Source organism: Zootoca vivipara, chromosome 5 (genome assembly GCF_965207765.1).
Source record: "Zootoca vivipara chromosome 5, rZooViv2.hap1.1, whole genome shotgun sequence".
NCBI classification, from domain to species: Eukaryota; Metazoa; Chordata; class Lepidosauria; order Squamata; family Lacertidae; genus Zootoca; species Zootoca vivipara.
The window spans coordinates 81,255,729-81,273,371 of NC_142588.1; the positions used below are offsets into that span (position 1 = coordinate 81,255,729).

General features: G+C 42.1%; 1 protein-coding gene across 1 annotated transcript in view; it reads left to right on the top strand.

Annotated features, from left to right (window-relative positions):
• The window catches only part of LOC118093937 (uncharacterized), a 197,993-nt gene that overhangs the window by 78,757 nt on the left and 101,593 nt on the right, over positions 1-17,643 (top strand). The window contains exon 5 of the mRNA XM_088669182.1: positions 9,836-9,958. Within this exon, the coding sequence (XP_088525308.1) occupies positions 9,836-9,958 (123 nt within the window). The remainder of the gene's footprint in view (positions 1-9,835; positions 9,959-17,643) is intronic.

A 17,643-nucleotide genomic window follows, 5' to 3' on the forward strand; every position in this document is an offset into this window, starting at 1 on the left:
TTCTGCCAAAATCGCAACAATCATTTCCAAATCTGCATATATACATACAAATTCAGCACATATGATTTTTTTTTAAAAAAAACTCCAAATTGGTGCCCTTTATATTTTGTCCTCATTTTTGATGATGCGTAAGTGGCTCCCCTACCCCAGATGTGGCCTGCCCCAGAGCTCAGATGGGGCCTCCTACTGAAACAGGGTGGTCCAGCCTTCATAGACTGGAAGGACAGATTGCCTTTGTCAGTGGTAGGAACTGATAGTCGGCCAAGTGGAATCCCGGGGTTGAAGGTTGCCTACCCCTGCCTTAAAAAGTGGCATGATTCAGTTTGCCATTCCCTAAATGGGGCCTTTGTGTTTGGTTTTATATTTGAAATTGGCTTACAGATCCAGAAAAAAAGGTATGGATATTTCCTACATGTGGTGCAATCCTGAGCATGTCTGCTCAGAAGTAAGTTCCATTTAGTTCAATTGGACTTCATAAGTGTGCAGTATTCATTGTAATAATAGTAACGTTATTCCCTAGATTTAGTAAAGCAACTTGACCTTTAACAGGACAGAAAGTAGTGTGTGTGTGTGTGTGTGTGTGTGTGTGTGTGTGTGTGTGTTTGTTTGTTTGTAAAATGATTATCGGGGCAGGAATGTTAAGGAGTCTTGCTGGGAATGGTGGGGGAAGGTGGCAGATGGCCAAATATTATAATCTAGCCCTAGCTGTTTCTCCTCCTCTTCTTGCCATCTGTCACTTAATCAGGAAATTCCAGCAGCAAGCTCCAGGCTTCCCTCTTACTTAAGATACACTATGCAATCTCTTTCAGTAGGGCTAAGGGTTCCATCAGGCTACAGCCAAAATACCAGTTTTCAGGCAAATAATACTTGGTGGTTGTATTTTTTGGTAATTCAAGGTTTTAAAAACTGGTTTTAAATTTGTATTGTAAATTGCTTTAACCCACCCGGGACCTTAGGGTGGTGTTTCATTGGCGTTTTGTTGGAGACAAGGATTAGACCACAAGGATTCTTTCCATTCTGAACAGAGGAGATGCACAAATAGCTTTTCTCTGTGATTTACATGGCATTTTCCTGCTTTAATGGGAGTGGCATTAATGTTGACATTCTTGGACCATTTTGTGGTCCTGCTTCTTCCCCAGCTTTTTCGGATGTGGCAGCCATTTTGTGTTCTGCCATGCTTCCATGGCACCCATTTTGACTAGTCGTTGCATCACTTTCTCAAAATTCCAGACATGCCCATTTGACTGTAAATGTGAAGCAAAATGTACCCAGTGGCTCTCTCCAAGAACCTGTTTCCTTGGAACATTATACCATGTCATTTTTGTTAGAAATATTTCAGCTGTTTTATAATTTCATTAATAATATAAAAGAAATATGCATCCAACTGAGAAGAGTAATTGCATGCTGAGAAAGTCCTACTTAATACAGAAAAGGCTCATACAATGATGGTACTCAGCTCTGATTTTCCCTACACTTAGAAAAAAAGATTTTTGTAGATGAGGGCTTTAGAAAACAGGTTGTGTCCATGTATTCCTCATTAGAGGAATATATTCTTAATGAACATTATTCTCATTTATATTTTTCATTCAAAATGAAAGATATCTGCAAAGCTATTGAATGACTGCGGATCTGGTCTTGGACTGCTTTTCCATTTTCACTGAGATCCAGTGTTTTAAAGTATTTTTAATGCTTTGTATTATATACTGCTATAAGTCAACCCGAGATGGTCTGATGTCTATATACAAATAAATGAATATGAACCAACAAAGTGTCATTCAACTGTAAGGGAGCCAAAAAAAAAATCAGAAATGAGTTTTCCACAACCTGGAACTAGTCCTGTATTAAATAATGCCATGGCAATGGGCTGGGGGAAGAGGGGGACTCATGATAGCAGAACCCAGCACTTAATACTCTGATGTTGCTGGCGCTGCTATATTATTCTTTCTAAATGCATTTAGTGTGCTATGATGATGCAGAAAGATCAATGTGAACTTTGTCATTGATTTTGTAAGGACAAAGCCTGCACTATCAGTAGATGCTGTTTAATATGCTGGTAGATATAATTTCCAATTAAGTTTGTTTTCTTTTTGTTTGATTTGACTAAATCAGACTAGAAGCAGAAGATTAGCTGTGCTACAAATCACCTTGCTTATGTCAATGGGATTGCTGGGTGAAAAATGCTTATCAGAACCCTTATCAACTTGGCTTCAGACACGGTTTTGGAGCCAAAGCTGTCCTGATTCCCCTTAGTGAATGGCCAGAAAGCTAAGGCCCTGTCACTCTGGTGATTCTCTTGGACCCTGAGCAGCATTTGATGCTATTAACCATGGTATCCTGTGCTACTTCACTCTGAAGCTATGTTCGAAATTAGCCAGGTGCCAGGCGCGTTTTGCTACTGGAGGAGGTCCAATTGCAAGTACATGGAGATTTTTGGGCTCCAGGTTGGGGGCCACAGTTTAAAAACCAATTCCCCTGTGTGTGTTTCTCCTTCTTGCATTGGGACAAGTGAATTGTTGTAAGAGCAAGCTGCAGTCAAGCAGTGTACCTGAGATCATAAAATCATAGAATTGTAGTGTTGATAGGGATCCTGAAGGTCATTTATTAGTTCACCCCTTGGTGAATAAACCTTTTGAGGTGATTGCAACCTAGATTCAAGGTGTCGTTGGATGCCTAGCTTATATACCTGAGTTTCTGTCAATGCTCTGAAGTGTTGTAGCCTGCAGCTCTGCCCTGTGGAACTTGTCTGGTGAGATTCCATGAGATTCTATTTTTGCCCTCATGCTTTTTAACATCTTCGTAAAACCTCTGTGTGTGATCCTTTGGAGGTTTGGGGTGAAGTATAAAAAATGTAGCACGGCGCCCAGCCTTTTCTCGTTTTCAACAGTGCAAAGTGAAGGAGTGATGAGTTGTTCTCTGGGGGAAGTGAAGCAGAGTGGCAGCCTTTACAATGGTGGGAACCGCTTGCTAGTGCTTTGGGTGCTGAAATAAATGCATGACTACTGCTGTAAGGTGGCAGTGCAGAAAGGGAAGGCTCTAGTTACACAGAGCATGCATGTGGTTGTTAACATCAACAGGAACTATTAGCTAGGGAGCCATGCACTTCCACAGAGCTTACTGAGCCTCTTCCTGCCTCCTCCACCACCTTGCAACATTCAACAGTAAGGCCATTTTTTCTCCTCACCTCTTTGAGCACCATTGTTGATGTACTAGTTGGGGTGATTAAAAAAACCCTAAAACTCATGTGTAGAGAAGATGGAGATGCCTGGTGCTGATTAGTTGAACTTAAAAGCTTCTAAGTGTCAAACCCTCTAAGTGTCCCTATTTTCTAGGGACAATCCCAGATTTATAGAAGCTTCTCCTGGTTTCTAATTTGATTCTGGATTGTCATGCTTTCCCTTAAAGGTAAAGGTACCCCTGACAGTTAAGTCCAGTCACGAACGACTCTGGGTTTCTGGTGGTCATCTCGCTTTGCTGGCCAAGGGAGCTGGCATTTGTCCGCAGACAGCTTCTGGGTCATGTGGCCAGCATGACCAAGCCACTTCTGGTGAACCAGAGAGCGCACAGAAATGATGTTTACCTTCCCGCCGGAGCAGTGCCTATTTATCTACTTGCACTTTTGGTGTGCTTTCGAACTGCTATGCTTTCCCTTAGGACATCCTTATTTTCATCAGAGAAATGTTGAAGGATATGGAAGGTGACACCATCCATAATAGGCTTTAAAAGAAAAACTAAAAGACTGGGAAGAGTAAAAATGTCTGTGCTTGGTGCCAAAAAGAAAATAAGGTTGATACCAGCTAGGCCTCTCTGGGGAAGGAATTCCACTAAATGTGGCAGGACCACTGAGAAATCTCGGCATATGCTGAGATCTATTTAAAAAATGCCTTATTATAAAATTCTTCCTTGCCTGCGATAATATTAAGGTTGATAGTAGCAAGGCTTTTTCAGTAGTCCCACTGTCCCACTAGGCCGATTTGACCTCCAGCTTCTGAAGATTGGCTAAAAATAAAAAAATCAGCAGGCACTCAGGAGGTTAAGTGTATGCTATTTTAATGATTTTTTCAGCTCTTTTGTTGGGTTTTGAGTTTTTATTGCATTGCAGTCTCAATTATTAAGACCTTATTGATCCATATGATTGTTTGGTTTTTGCTGTTATCTCATAAGCTGCTGCAAGAGTCTATTTGGGCTACCTTGCAGGGTGTAAATGTAAATGCGTAAATGGTTTGTGCTTGCAATCCCTGAAATTTATTGGAATTTGGCCTTGATTTCACTGAGATGTGGATTGCACTTGATTTCACTGAGATGTGGATTTTTTTTAAGAAACAGAGACTTTTTAAACATACCAACAAAATTACACCCGCTTCCCCCCTCTGCTTATAATAATAGCCTGTTGGTGAGGTGTCTGTAGATTTATGAGGTGATAAAACTGTGGCGATAATTTGGAGAGAGAAAAATTGCAGGCTCTGTGTCAACCAATACATGGGCAGGATTTGACAGCTGATTTTCTTCTGTAAAACTACTCCAAAGGAACCTGAGCACATACCAGCTGCAATGATGAGATGCAATTCAGAAACTTTACTGTATTTCATAAACCAACAAAAGACACATTTCAAGTTTTCGTGCTTATGGCACAGGTGTGAATAAAAACCTTTTTTTGAGCACAGACTGAGAGGAGGTGGTGTTGGAAGCTGAAGAGGTAACAGGGTTTAGTGAACAGAAAGAGGCTGGGACAGGAACAGAAAGAGGCTGAGAGCAGGCCAGAGGCAAGAGAGGAGGCCAGGAGACAGGCTGCTGAAGAAGCCAGGGAATCTCCCCCTCCTGCTGTGACCAGCTCCCCTTCCCCCGTCTCCCAGAACACAGAAAAATGAAGAGGGAGGAGCAAAGGGAGACAAGATGATGAAGCCTTAGGCTTCTGTGGAAGAGGCTTAGAGAGCAGTGGGAAGGCAGGGACCTTCAGTCTTTGCAACTGCCTCTTTGAGCCAAGACCTACTGCGAAGAGCTGATCACTACGTCTGCACTGTATTTTTTTTTATTGCTGACCTAATCCTGATTCCAGTGTCTGACATATTACTGGAATTATTCTCAGGTACTCATTTTTCCATTTTCCATTTCCATTTCCTCCTCCTCTCAAGACCAGTCCAGCAGTTGTGCAAGGTTGAGGGACTAGCTCAGACCAGAGTTCCCAAGTGTAGGTCCATCACTTGCCTCTATTGGCTTTGCACGTCACAGAACTGATGTGGTGTGCCAGGCATGAGCTCATGGAACGATGATGGACTGCTGGGCTTCAATGACTGCCCATTTGAGGCTCTGCACATCTCAGCAAAGTGGGTGGAGCCTGAGAGGAAGCATAAAAGGCTCAGTTAAGAAGAACCTCACATCAAACCAAGTTGTCTGCTCACTGTGCTCTGTCCAGGGTCCTGAAAGACCAGCTGCCAACATCCCTAGTCTCCAAGCACTGAGACCTTGACAAAAGCCCTGCCTGTTCCCTGTCTGTCTTCTCCTTCTCCACCAACTGCTTGCTGGATTTGTACCTACCTAACTTGCCTGTGAAGTCTGTTTTGTCAGGACATGACACCCCCTCTGCACACAGGTGCTCCCAAATAATAATAATAATAATAATAATAATAATAATAATAATAATAATAATAATAAGTTTTCAGTAAACCGCAGCTTCAGTTTATGTCCAAATTCATGAAACTGTGGTTTATTTTAACTGTGCTTGGTTAACAAACCAAGATCTGAAACCATATTTTAATTCTGGTTCATTCAGACTAACCTTAGTTAAACTATAGTTTCCCAAGTTCAGATATAGCAGGAAACAGAAGTTTATTCGAAACCAAAAGTGGAAGCTTTCATTTTCCCTCCCTTTCAACACAGTGTAAAGTTTTGTATTATCAATAACAATTAATTTTCACCATACGTTTGGGCTTCTCCTAGGTCATGTTCTCTTCTGCATATTGTGATGGGGAATTGTTAACCTTTGAAGATGCACAATGCGCTTCAGAGTGACACCACTCCACAGATGCAGGAAATATATAAGCCAATTTAAGTGTCTCAAATTTAAGTGTCAGAACCAGCATGTCTCTATTTCTGTAGGAAAAGAAAGAAACACGGGGGAAACAATGTGCTATTTGGAGACCATTTCTCACATCATGGTGAGCAATTCCTGTTGTCAAGGCACAAGGCAGTAATGTGAGAAGCATCGTTCAGGCAGGAAGGGTTGAGAAGCAACTCCAGAGGTCTGAATATTTGATCAAAATGGGCTGTGCTTCTCAAGGCAGGTTTTTTACATCTCTTTAGAATCAGAGTACACATATGTAAGAAGAAGAACTCTCCATGAGGGTTGCTTTGTCTTGTGGGGGGTGTTCAACAGCATTTTTCTGCATCCGTCTTTCATTCCACTGAGATCATTATCTGGAGCCTTCTGAGTTCAGTAAATTGAGATGGAGCCATTTCAGCAGTGGCGCCTTGCCCTTGGACTTTGGACTTTCCAGGGAAACCTGCCTGATGCCCTCATTACTCCCATTTGGGTGGCAGGCAAAAGCTGCTCTGTTTCCCCAGGCTTTTAATAACTGCCAGTCTTAATGGTTTTAACTTGGAGCAGTTTTTGATCTCACCTGAACAGACTGTCATTGTTTCATTCCACTGTATTAATCTATTTATCTTATTTTATGACATTCCATTTTTTTGTTGTGCCTTTACCATATCTTAACACTACATTAGCTGCCTTGATTACATTGATGTTGCAGGGTGTAAAAATACGCATATGAATAAATAACCTCCAGGTCCTTATCCTAGTAAACATTTGCCTGCTTTTGGAATGTCTACCCTTCCAAGGTTTGCAATGGCCCTCAGCTTCCACGAGTAACTAAAAATGTTTAATTATCATATGGCTGGCATATTTACTGAAGTAAGTCATTCATAATAATTTTGGGCTCCAGCCTTGTTCCAGATTTGTCGCTGGTTATTGGAACACCAGTAGGGTAGTTGGTAGCCACTACCTGAAATTATTGTGGGCTTTTGTTTATGGGCTATGTCACTGAGAATGTGAACACTTTAGCAGAGCTTATTCCACCCCAATAGTTTATTACAGGTCCAGTGAGCTATGACATTCACCAAAGTCAGCTTATTATGGTTCACAGAACACGTTAGCCCCATGAGTGTGGTCGCTGAAACAGAGACCAACTTAACATCTAGAAAATTAAAAAGAAATTCCAGGATGACAAGATTTTAAGTCTGTGATAGTCTGATAATTTCTGCAAACTTTCTCCCTCACACACTGTGTGTGTGTGTGTGTGCTTTAAATCACCTTTCATTCCAAAAGGGACTAATAAAGCTCTGCTTTTATTTTAGGGGGGGGGCTTGTGTTAGAATTGCACTAAATGTAATTTACTTCGCTAAATGAAAAAGGGTTGCAGCATTTGTAACTTCTTAGTTTAAAGGAAAGGTAAGAAGCGATAAGATAGAAGCTTGTAAAATTATACATGGCATGCAGAAAGTGGATAGAGGACATTTTTCACCATAACACTAGAACTCGCGGACATCCAATGAAGATTTAGGACATATGAAAGAAAGCCACTTCTTCATGCAACACAATTAAACTTTGGAACTTGCTCTCATAGGAGGCAGGGATGGCCACTGATCTAGATGGCTTTAACAGAAGATTAGACCAATTTGTGGAGGAGAGAGCTGTCGGTGTCTTCTAGCCGCGATGGCTATGCTGTACCTCCACAGTTGGAAGCAGCAATGGTTCCGAATAGCAGTTGCCGGAAACCACAGGATGGGATAGTGCTGTTGTGCTCATGCTCTGCTCCCTGGTTTCCCACAGGCATCTGGTTGGCCATTGTGAAGACTCTTCTTATGCTCCTATGTTATCACACTGGTTTGACATTCCAACTTGTGAGCAGAATCTCTCATCCTGACTTAGGTGGATGTATATCTCCCTTCCTGACTGAGCCAGGACTCAGTTGGCTGAGCCGAGTCTGGCAGATCTTAAGGCAGCATAAGCCAGGCATCCCCAAACTTCGGCCCTCCAGATGTTTTGGACTACAATTCCCTTCATCCCTGACCACTGTTCCTGTTAGCTAGGGATCATGGGAGTTGTAGGCCAAAACATCTGGAGGGCCGCAGTTTGGGGATGCCTGGCATAAGCCCTGAAAGAGGGGAGTGGTAGGGGCAGGATTGAGTGGGGGGGCATGGACTAGATCCTAAGATTTTTCACGCTTGGTGATGTGACCTGGCAACCCATAAAACACAGCTGTGCAGGAAAAATGGGAAGGATGTCCAAAAACAACAGCAGTACTTTTTCTTCTGCTACTGCTTGCCTTAACTAGTGGGGGGTATTGGTTTGTTATTTGTTTTATTATGTATTTTTGTATTCCCAGTTTGTATTTTTCTGTTGTGGGATCTTCAGATGAAGGGCATTATGCAAATTTAATAAGTAAATTGTAGTAGCAATGGTTTCCAGGCTTGGGCCAGCTCAGTAGCTCAGCACCCTTTACACCACCTTAATTTAAGACAGTATATTCTACCTTGGCTTCCCATGCTTTGGATTGATCCATTAGTGATTTAAATCGTGATTTAAGCCATTGATTTAAACTACCTGTATTTAAATTAATCCACCCTGTGCTGCAGCCGGCTACTGAACTATAGTATAGGTAAGACCCAGGGGTACTTGATAATTGTGTAAGAAGGTCATTAGAGTCAAGTCCTGGATCAATTCCCGTTTGAAAGGCTGCAGCCGGTGAGCATCTCTGTCAATATTGTTCCTTTATCTGTACAAAATATTGTAGACACTGGAATGAGAAATCGTTAAGTTAAACACTTTTGCTTTGGTTTTCAAAGCTACATGGTTCTGATCTTTACCATTGAGTAGTTTTGAAAACTTTCTGCCTTGAATGCCGCCGCTGGAAAATTTATTTCTGGGTGTTGCTCTTAGACACACAAGTCACCCCGTTTATTTTCTGAAACGTCTGCAGTGTCAGTAGAAATGGCTTGAATGTCTGAGCAACATTGAATATTTGTAAGATCCAGCTTGGTAAACTTGTTACATGTCAAGGCATTTTTCAAGAGGAGAGATTGGTTGCAACCTTGAGCGACAATGGATATGCAGAATGGATTCTGGTGAAAGAGGATTTCAGCAGCTGTAAGTTAGAGCCCTGGCCTTAAACTGCAGAATAGATCGGCCACAAAACATTACATTGCAGCCTGCAAAGAGGGACTCAGGGGCACTTTTTCATCAGTCCAATCTGAACGTTGGGGTGGCATAACCAGTCGATAGCTGCTCCTCTGTGTTAGAATATGATCCTGTACCTGGAGGCACAACAGCAAGAAAGGTCTGCATGACCCACCCGCTCAGATGCAACCCCCCCCCCCCCCCGCTGTAGATGGTAGCCTGGCAGGTCCTTAACATGCCCACCCATTTCTGATATCTCCATGCAGACACCCCAAAACAGGAAGGTGATTCAGCTGCTGGTGGTCACCCTGCTTAATTAGTGATTCATGATTTGTTTTGGTTGGTGACAAGTTGTGCAGGTCTGCATGAGGTGGAGGAAGTGAGAGTCTGTGTGATTATGGAGGTTAGAGTGCTGGGCTAGGACAGGGCAGACCTGGGTTCAAATCCCAACTCAGCTCGCTGGGTTACCTTGAGTCAATCAGCCTAACATACCTCCGATGGTTGTTTTGAGGATAAAAGCAGTGAGGGAGACCTCCTTTGGAATTACTTGCTGCTCTGGTAACACTTCTGGTACAAGGCAAAATAAACATGGCTAACCTTAACCGTAAATGTTGTACATGCTGCTTTCTGTGTTCACCTTCATAAAAATGCTTCTCACCACAGATGTCAATGAATGTGCCATTGCCAATGGAGGATGTCAGGACCAATGTTGCAATATGATTGGCAGCTACTACTGCAAATGTCCAGCTGGCCAGAAACTGAGAGAAGACCGGAAATCTTGTGAAGGTAACAATCCGTTCACTGTCTCTTGTTTAATGAGCAATTTACTGAACTGGAAAAATAGCTTTAGTTGTCTGGAAATCAAATGAAAGATATTCATGCAAACTGTTGTTTTGAGAATGCTTACGTCTTGATTATGAAACTGCAGTTGTAAACGGTATCTGTTCAAAAAGAATATATCCGAGTATAGTTTGAATGGATTCTTCCATGTTCCATTTTGACTCTGGAAGCCTGCTGGCTGGGATTTGTCTTACGGTATATACATTGAACAGTGCCTCGTCAATTGTAGACACTTCTCAAATAAAATATAATGACAATGATTATCGCATTCTGGAGTTTCTGTTATCAGTGCTTCTACAGTAGCTTGACTGAGAAGATCAAATCAATAGCATGAGGCGAGATACAACAGCACAGATTGCATAAAGATTTATTCAAGCAGCAATTAGGTGTGTTGATCGGAACACACAGAACAGGGATGGGGAACTTGTTGCCCTCCAGATATTGCTGGACTACAAGTCCCATCATCCATACCCAGCATGGCTGATGGTAAGAGATAATGGCAGTTGTAGTCCAACATCACTGGGTGGGCCACAGGTTCCTCTTCCCTACAGGGAACATATCATCATCACCTTCACAAATCTGACATTTTAGAAATAGCATATACACTGCATACTGCAGGTGAGGTGAAACCATTCTATCAGGAGGTCTTCGGTGCTATTGAATTCCTTCAAATGAAATACTATCCAGGCACCATCTCTGTTACCTTTCTTGTGCCTATTAAACACATTCCTCTTCCACAAGACATTTACCGGTAGCTAAAGATCTTTCCCAGTCTATATCTGCCCTGTAATTGTTTTTAGAACAATCTGTCCTTTGGAAGCAAGGATAGGATATTAATTTAATATATAACAAACAAACAAACATGCAGAACAGAGAACAGGGGGAGGAGAGGGGGGTCATGCCATCTGGCTAGCTGAAATACTTGCACAAAGGAAATGATTGGAAGTGTGTGGCATTGAATTCCACCCTTAAAGATGATACAGCAGTGCTAACATTCAATCCCACCTATCCCAGTTTCGCAAAACATCCGATTCCAGGCTTTATTCCTTTTTGTGCAGTTGTGGGAGGGACATTCTTGGGCTGCCACCATCCTTTTTTATCCAACAATATGAGAATGACACAGTATTGTGTCCATTGGGCCATTCTCAATTGGGAATGCTGCCATGCAACAAAGGGGTCCCTCCCCCTTCTTATTTCTCTTACCAATTTAACGCACAGTGGACTATAACTCTCAGCCACTCCTTTTTTAAAGTGGATCAATCTCCTCTCCCAAATTTAAGAAATTCTGAAAGTCTCTGAAACTGCCTCCACTTTCTCAGGTCTTGCTTGGCCCTGTGAAAGTTTTTCAATCCAGTTTTATCTACGACCCAGCTTCATTTCTCTTTCTTCTTCTTCTTGATGATGATGATGATAAGATTTTCAGACGAGGCTGTTATGGGGAGGGTTGACCTGATTACGTTTTGTGTGTGTTTTCAGAAGCTAGCAAATATCTCTCGATCAAATAGCCTGCTATATCGGAAATGAACTGGTTCTCGTTTGCAATCTTCATTTTGCCTGCAGCTACTCTTTTATTCAGACACTGAATTTGGGCTGAATTAGAGGCTGCAATTGACATAGTAGAAGGTAAGGATCCTGAGGCATTACTGTTCTTAGCAGATGCTCTGTGTTCGCCTTGGCAACTCATATCTTCCCCCCTGCAGTGTCCAAATGTAGATATTCCTTTTAACGTCAACCACATAAAGGACCTTTGGTCTAACATGCCTGTGAATCACCCTAGCAATCTTTTATATCAATATAGTTTAGATGTGTGAAATCTCTTGTTTCAGGGCATATATATATATATATATATAGAGTGTTCACAATTTTAACATCTCCAGATATGGTTGAGGCTGCTGTATTAGTGATCAGATTTTATAACGACACTACTAGAGATGTGAAGGCCTGGGGAAAAATTCGGGGAAAACTGTTTTTTCCGTTTCCCCCCGAAAAATTGGAAAAATAAAACATAGATTATGGAATGTTTTATTTTAACATGATGAATAAAATATTTTAAGATAAGGGGTTCAAATATTTTTTAAATCATTTTAAAAAAATAATATGTATGGTATCAGATTATTCTAATTTCTGTGAGGACAAGCAAGTCCTAGGTTACAAACTGAACTCTCCAATGCAAGAACAAGATACACTTCTTCCTTTAGGAGGTGCTGTTGTCACCAGAAAAGAAAAAGGTTTCAGTTTTGTTTTTGCATGCGTGTGGCATGCATTGGTTCTGTTCCTCTTCACTAGGCCTCAAAGCACTGGCAGAAAATATAGAGCAACAAAAAGGGCCTTAAAGTATATGTGTTGTTGTGGCAATCAGAGAAGTGTTATGAAAGAAAAAAAAGAAATGAAAATATTTTAAACATTAAATGCTGTAAAACAGTCTTTAAAAAGTGAAATAAACTAATTTAAGCATATAGTAGTAGCTAAAGTGGTTAACAGACCACACACATCAGTGTGAGGAAATACATAAGGTCTCATGGGCAAAACATGGGAGGTGGAGTAAGCATGTTGCATAGCAAACAGTGATGAATGACAAGTTAAATTTCAGTTCCTGTTTGGATACACTATATTTTTAATATGTGAGTTGTGATAATTTTATGCCCATTAAAATTATCCATAGTTATATTTTATGTTTCTAAAGTAACAGAATGACTTTCAATCTGGAAAAGAAAAAAGAAGTGCTAATGTAGCATTTTTTTCAATTTTTCCAAAAATTTCCCAAAATTTTCAGTTTTTCTGGGGGGAAACTGAAAAAAACCAGGGGGGTTTTCCAAGCTTCAAAATTTCCGGAATTTTACATCTCTAGATACTACATCGAGTTCCGAGAGTGATCACCCTTGTGACTTGCATCTCACTTTCACGTGAGGTTCTGTTGGCCAAGAAATCTCTGCTACCCACCCATATTTCTGGCTTTAGTGACCTGATCCAATATGGCAAGGAGATACGGTCATTCTGCAAGTTTCTCTGATTTTGAATTTTGAAACTTGAGCAATAATTTGGCCCATAAAGGCTGTGCTCTTATGGCACTGATCCTAGAGCATGGATGGTGAACCTGGGGCCCTCCAGATGTTTTTCTTATTTATTTGTCCATGCATCCATCCATTTTATCTCCCACCCTGCCATGGATGCTTTAGCTGAAATTCCTGCATTGCAGGGGGTTGGACTGGATGACCCTTAGGTCCCTTCCAACTCTAAGATTCTATGATTCTATAATTCCTCCCAAAGAAGAAGAAGAAGGAGAGTTTGGATTTGATATCCCGCTTTATCACTACCCGAAGGAGTCTCAAAGCGGCTAACATTCTCCTTTCCCTTCCTCCGCTACAACAAACACTCTGTGAGGTGGGTGGGGCTGAGAGATTTCAAAGAAGTGTGACTAGCCCAAGGTCACCCAGCAGCTGCATGTGGAGGAGTGGGGACGCGAACCCGGTTCCCCAGATTACGAGTCTACCGCTCTTAACCACTACACCACACTGGCTCTCAAAGGAGCCCATGGTGGCAAATACACCATCACCATTCTAAAAACAGTTCAAAACATTCTAGAAGCTAGAAGCTGGGATAGCTCAGTTGGTAGAGCATGAGACTCTTAAATGCAGGATTGTGGTCAGTGAAGAATAAAGTATCCTTTGATTCCACCAGTATGGTGTCAGGCTGTTCATGGGTGTATGTGTCTCGGTTTGCTTTGATCTGCATTGTCTCCTGCATAAGTTTACTGGATGGGTGATTTTAAACTGTTTGCTTGCTTGCCTGGCCTCCATTGCCAAGAGGCTTCTTTCTCATTAGTGGAGTTTCTCGTCATAGAAATGCTAGCCAACATAGTGCCCTCCCAGTGTTGGACTGCAGCTCCCATCTTCCTTGTCCCTTGGCTCATACTGACTGGGACTGATGGGAGCTGAGGTCCAGCAACTTCAGGAGGGTACCATGTTACCTGTCCCTGATGCATAGCTTTTGTTTTGCACTCCTGTTTGCAAAACAAACACATTTTTAAAGATAGTTATCATGGATGTTTTCCATACAGCTATTTCCTGGCTGGTGCTGTGGTCTAAACCACTGAGTCTCTTGGGTTTGCCAATCAGAAGGTCAGCGGTTTGAATCCCCGCGACTGGGTGAGCTCCAGTTGCTCGGTCCCAGCTCCTGCCAACCTAGTACTGTACTGTAGTTTGAAAGCATGCAAAAAAGTGCAAGTAGACAAATAGGTACCGCTCCGGCAGGAAGGTAAACGGTGTTTCTGTGTGCTGCTCTGGTTTTGGTGTTCCATTGCGCCAAAAGCAGCTTAGTCATGCTGGCCACATGACCTGGAAAAACTGTCTGCAGACAAACGCTGGCTCCCTCGGCCTGTAAAATACCAAGGTGAGTGTTGCAACACCAGAGTCATCTGCGACTGGTCTTAACTGTCAGGGGTCCTTTACCTTTTTATTTCCCTTTAGTTGCACAAAACATCAAGTTTCATTTTGAGTTAGGATTTCACTCAAGAATCCTCTTTTGTCTTCCAGTATTTTAACACGTTGGGTGTACTCCACTGTAAATATTTGTTGCAATTAAATGTACCCCATACTCCATCCCACTCAGAAAAGCTGATGAGTTAACTTCCCCAGAAAGCTACCAGCTGCTGTTGCAGCCTTCTTTTTAATTGAGGTTTTCCATTCAGTTCTCATGTGGTTTTCTTTTGATTGGCTTAGATAATTCACATATCCAGAAATAGGGAAAGTCAGCTAGAAGTCTTGTTAACTTTACATGCTGTTAGTGCGGTCGATGTTGGCTTGATGCTGTTACAATGCATGAGTGCCACTGTGATTCCTATCCATCATTATACTAATAAACACTTAAGGCTTTCTAGCTCACTAAACTGAGTCAATCCATAAGTCTTCCAGAAACCCATTATTTCTCTGAATGCAAAGATTTATCTGTCATGGCACTACTTATTGTTACACCAAGGATATGTCGAAAAGAGAGATCAGTGGCGGTTAGTATCAGACTAGGATGGCAGTTTGCTGCTTTTGAGGGTTCAAGCAGAGGAGCAGTATTTGGATCATCTAGAGATGAGCATCGGATTCCCACAAAAATGTACAATGCCACCATATTGAGCTCTAGCAAAGCATGAGCTAATGATGCCAGGGGGTTGTAGAAACCGTCTTCTGAAAGATGCTCCTGGCTTTGGGTTAACAAAGGGGACCTTCAACAGTATGTTTCAATATTTGCCCATTCTCCAAGCAGGACAGGACATAGCTCAGTAGAACACCTGCTTTTCATGCAGGAGCTTCCACTTTCAGTCTCTCGCATCTCCAGGTAGGGCTTGGAGAGTTCACTGTCTAAGATCCTGTAGATCTACAGCCAGTCAGTATATAAACATTGCTAAACATGAACCACTTATAAATGCCATCTCCAACTCCTCGCAAGATCCCATCAATCGTATCTCTGAAAAATTTTACACATCACTTGGGAAGACAGGCAAACCAATGCCAGTGTACTGGAAGAAGCAAAGATCACCAGTGTCGAAGCAATGATTCTTCAACAGCAACTTCATTGGACTGGTCATGTTGTGCGGATGCCTGATGATCGTCTTCCAAAGCAACTACTCTATTCCGAACTTAAAAATGGAAAGCGTAATGCTGGTGATCAACAAAAGAGGTTTACAGACTCTCTCAAGGCAAATCTAAAAAAAAGAAGAAAAAAGAGTAGTATAAACACCGACAACTGGGAAGCACTGGCCTGCGAGCGCTCCAATTGGAGAACAGCCTTTACCAAGGGTGCCATGGACTTTGAAGATGCTTGAACTCAAGACGAAATTGAGAAGTGCGCTAACAGGACGGCACACTTGTCAAACCCTCACCATGATCAACTCCCACCCGGAAACCTATGTCCTCATGGTGGAAGGGACGTGTGGACCCAGAATTGGCCTCTACAGTCACTTACAGATTCACTGTTAAAATCGTGTTCATGGAAGACAATCTTACTCGGCTATGAGTGATCGCCAAAGAAGAAGAAATAGTACTAAGCCAGCCTTCCCTGTAATACAGAAGATACCTTTTTTTATCTAGGGGTGAGGAAACTGAGGCCAGGGGAGCCCATGCGGTGTTCTAGAACTCTCTCTCTCTCTCTGGCCCTCAGGCCTTATTTAGGCCACACTCCTCACAGGCCTTGCTGTGTGCCTTCCGTGAGTGATATTGCCTGTCTGGGATGTATCCTTGACCTGTAGCAATTCCTCTTGCTTGCTTGAGTGGAGAATTGGGAGGCGGGGTGTCTAGAAAAACCTTATGCTGCAAATGCAACATGTGGTACAAAAGTGAGAGTAGCATATGTTTCCCTACCCAGTTTTCCCTCTGGCCGTGATGATTTTTGCCTCTTGCCTCACCTACCACTGGCATGAGGCCCTCCGAAAGTTTTTCACACAGAAATGTGGCCCTTGAGCTGATTTCCGACCCCTGTTCTAATCAGGGGCATTACTAATTTTTATTTCCATTCCTCAGCCCTGTAACTTTATTTACAAGTCTCTTTCACACAGCTGCTCTCTGTCTAAATGCTGGTGCTATCTTATCATCCTTAAAGCTGCTATATACTATCAGCGTAAAGGATTGTAAGTGCTTTTTGGCAGCTTCCCCGTGGTCTTTCGGTTTTTAAACACCAGCCCTTACTCTTACATTTGTTGAGGTTTTGACACTTCCATCAACTTGGGGAAGGCTGCTATGACAGTTTGAGAACCTTTTCTGTAATCTAGTTTAATTATAGCAGACAACTTTTAGATTATCTCACTGTACTGGAATGGGCAGTCTTCACAGCTGGAAGTAAATTCCAGATGTGAAGTAAATTCCTGTTTAGTGAAGTAGCGCCCCGCTAAATAAAAATGCCGGAGGGGAGTGGATTGATTAGCTTTTCAAAGTGTAATTCTGCATCTGCTGTGTTATGACAGTTTTATCTCCCATATCTCACTTCTTAGTTACACAGAATGTAAAAACATATGCAGTATGTGACAAACTTTGTAAAATCGGATTCAGGTTTTCTACCAAACAAAGGCTTTTGTTAATTAAAGTGAGTGTAAAGCTTCACTTTTCGGCTCTGTTACCATGGGCTTTACTGGGCTAGTTATTTAGTACTAATTGCTTAGATTTGGAGACTTCTCTTATTATACTAGGTCACTTTCAAAATGATATAGGTGTACAGTTAGGGCAGGCACATGGGCCCCTATAGATGTTGTTAGACTACAACTCCCATCAGCCATACCCAGCATGTTCAATACCTCTGTTCAGGCAAAGGGAGGGAAATGATTATCTGTGCAACCCTTGGCTAGATTTCATTCTTTGCAATGGGTTAATGAGAAGGTCCCTAAAGCAGCTGGGTTCAAAGAAGGGTACACACATCAGTGAAGGATAGATCTGCCCATGTCTGTTAGCAAACTGACCAAGTGCAAGAGAAACATCATGTCTAGGTTCTTTATTAGCCATTGTGGCTAACAGAAGTTAGGAACAATGGCATGGGATGGATCACTCTGCAAGTTCCTTGTGGCTTCTTGTGTCTGCTAACAATAAAGATCTGTTCCAATTCAGCGATATGAGAATAAGACATTGCCAGAAATCATAAACAGCATTGCATTTCTG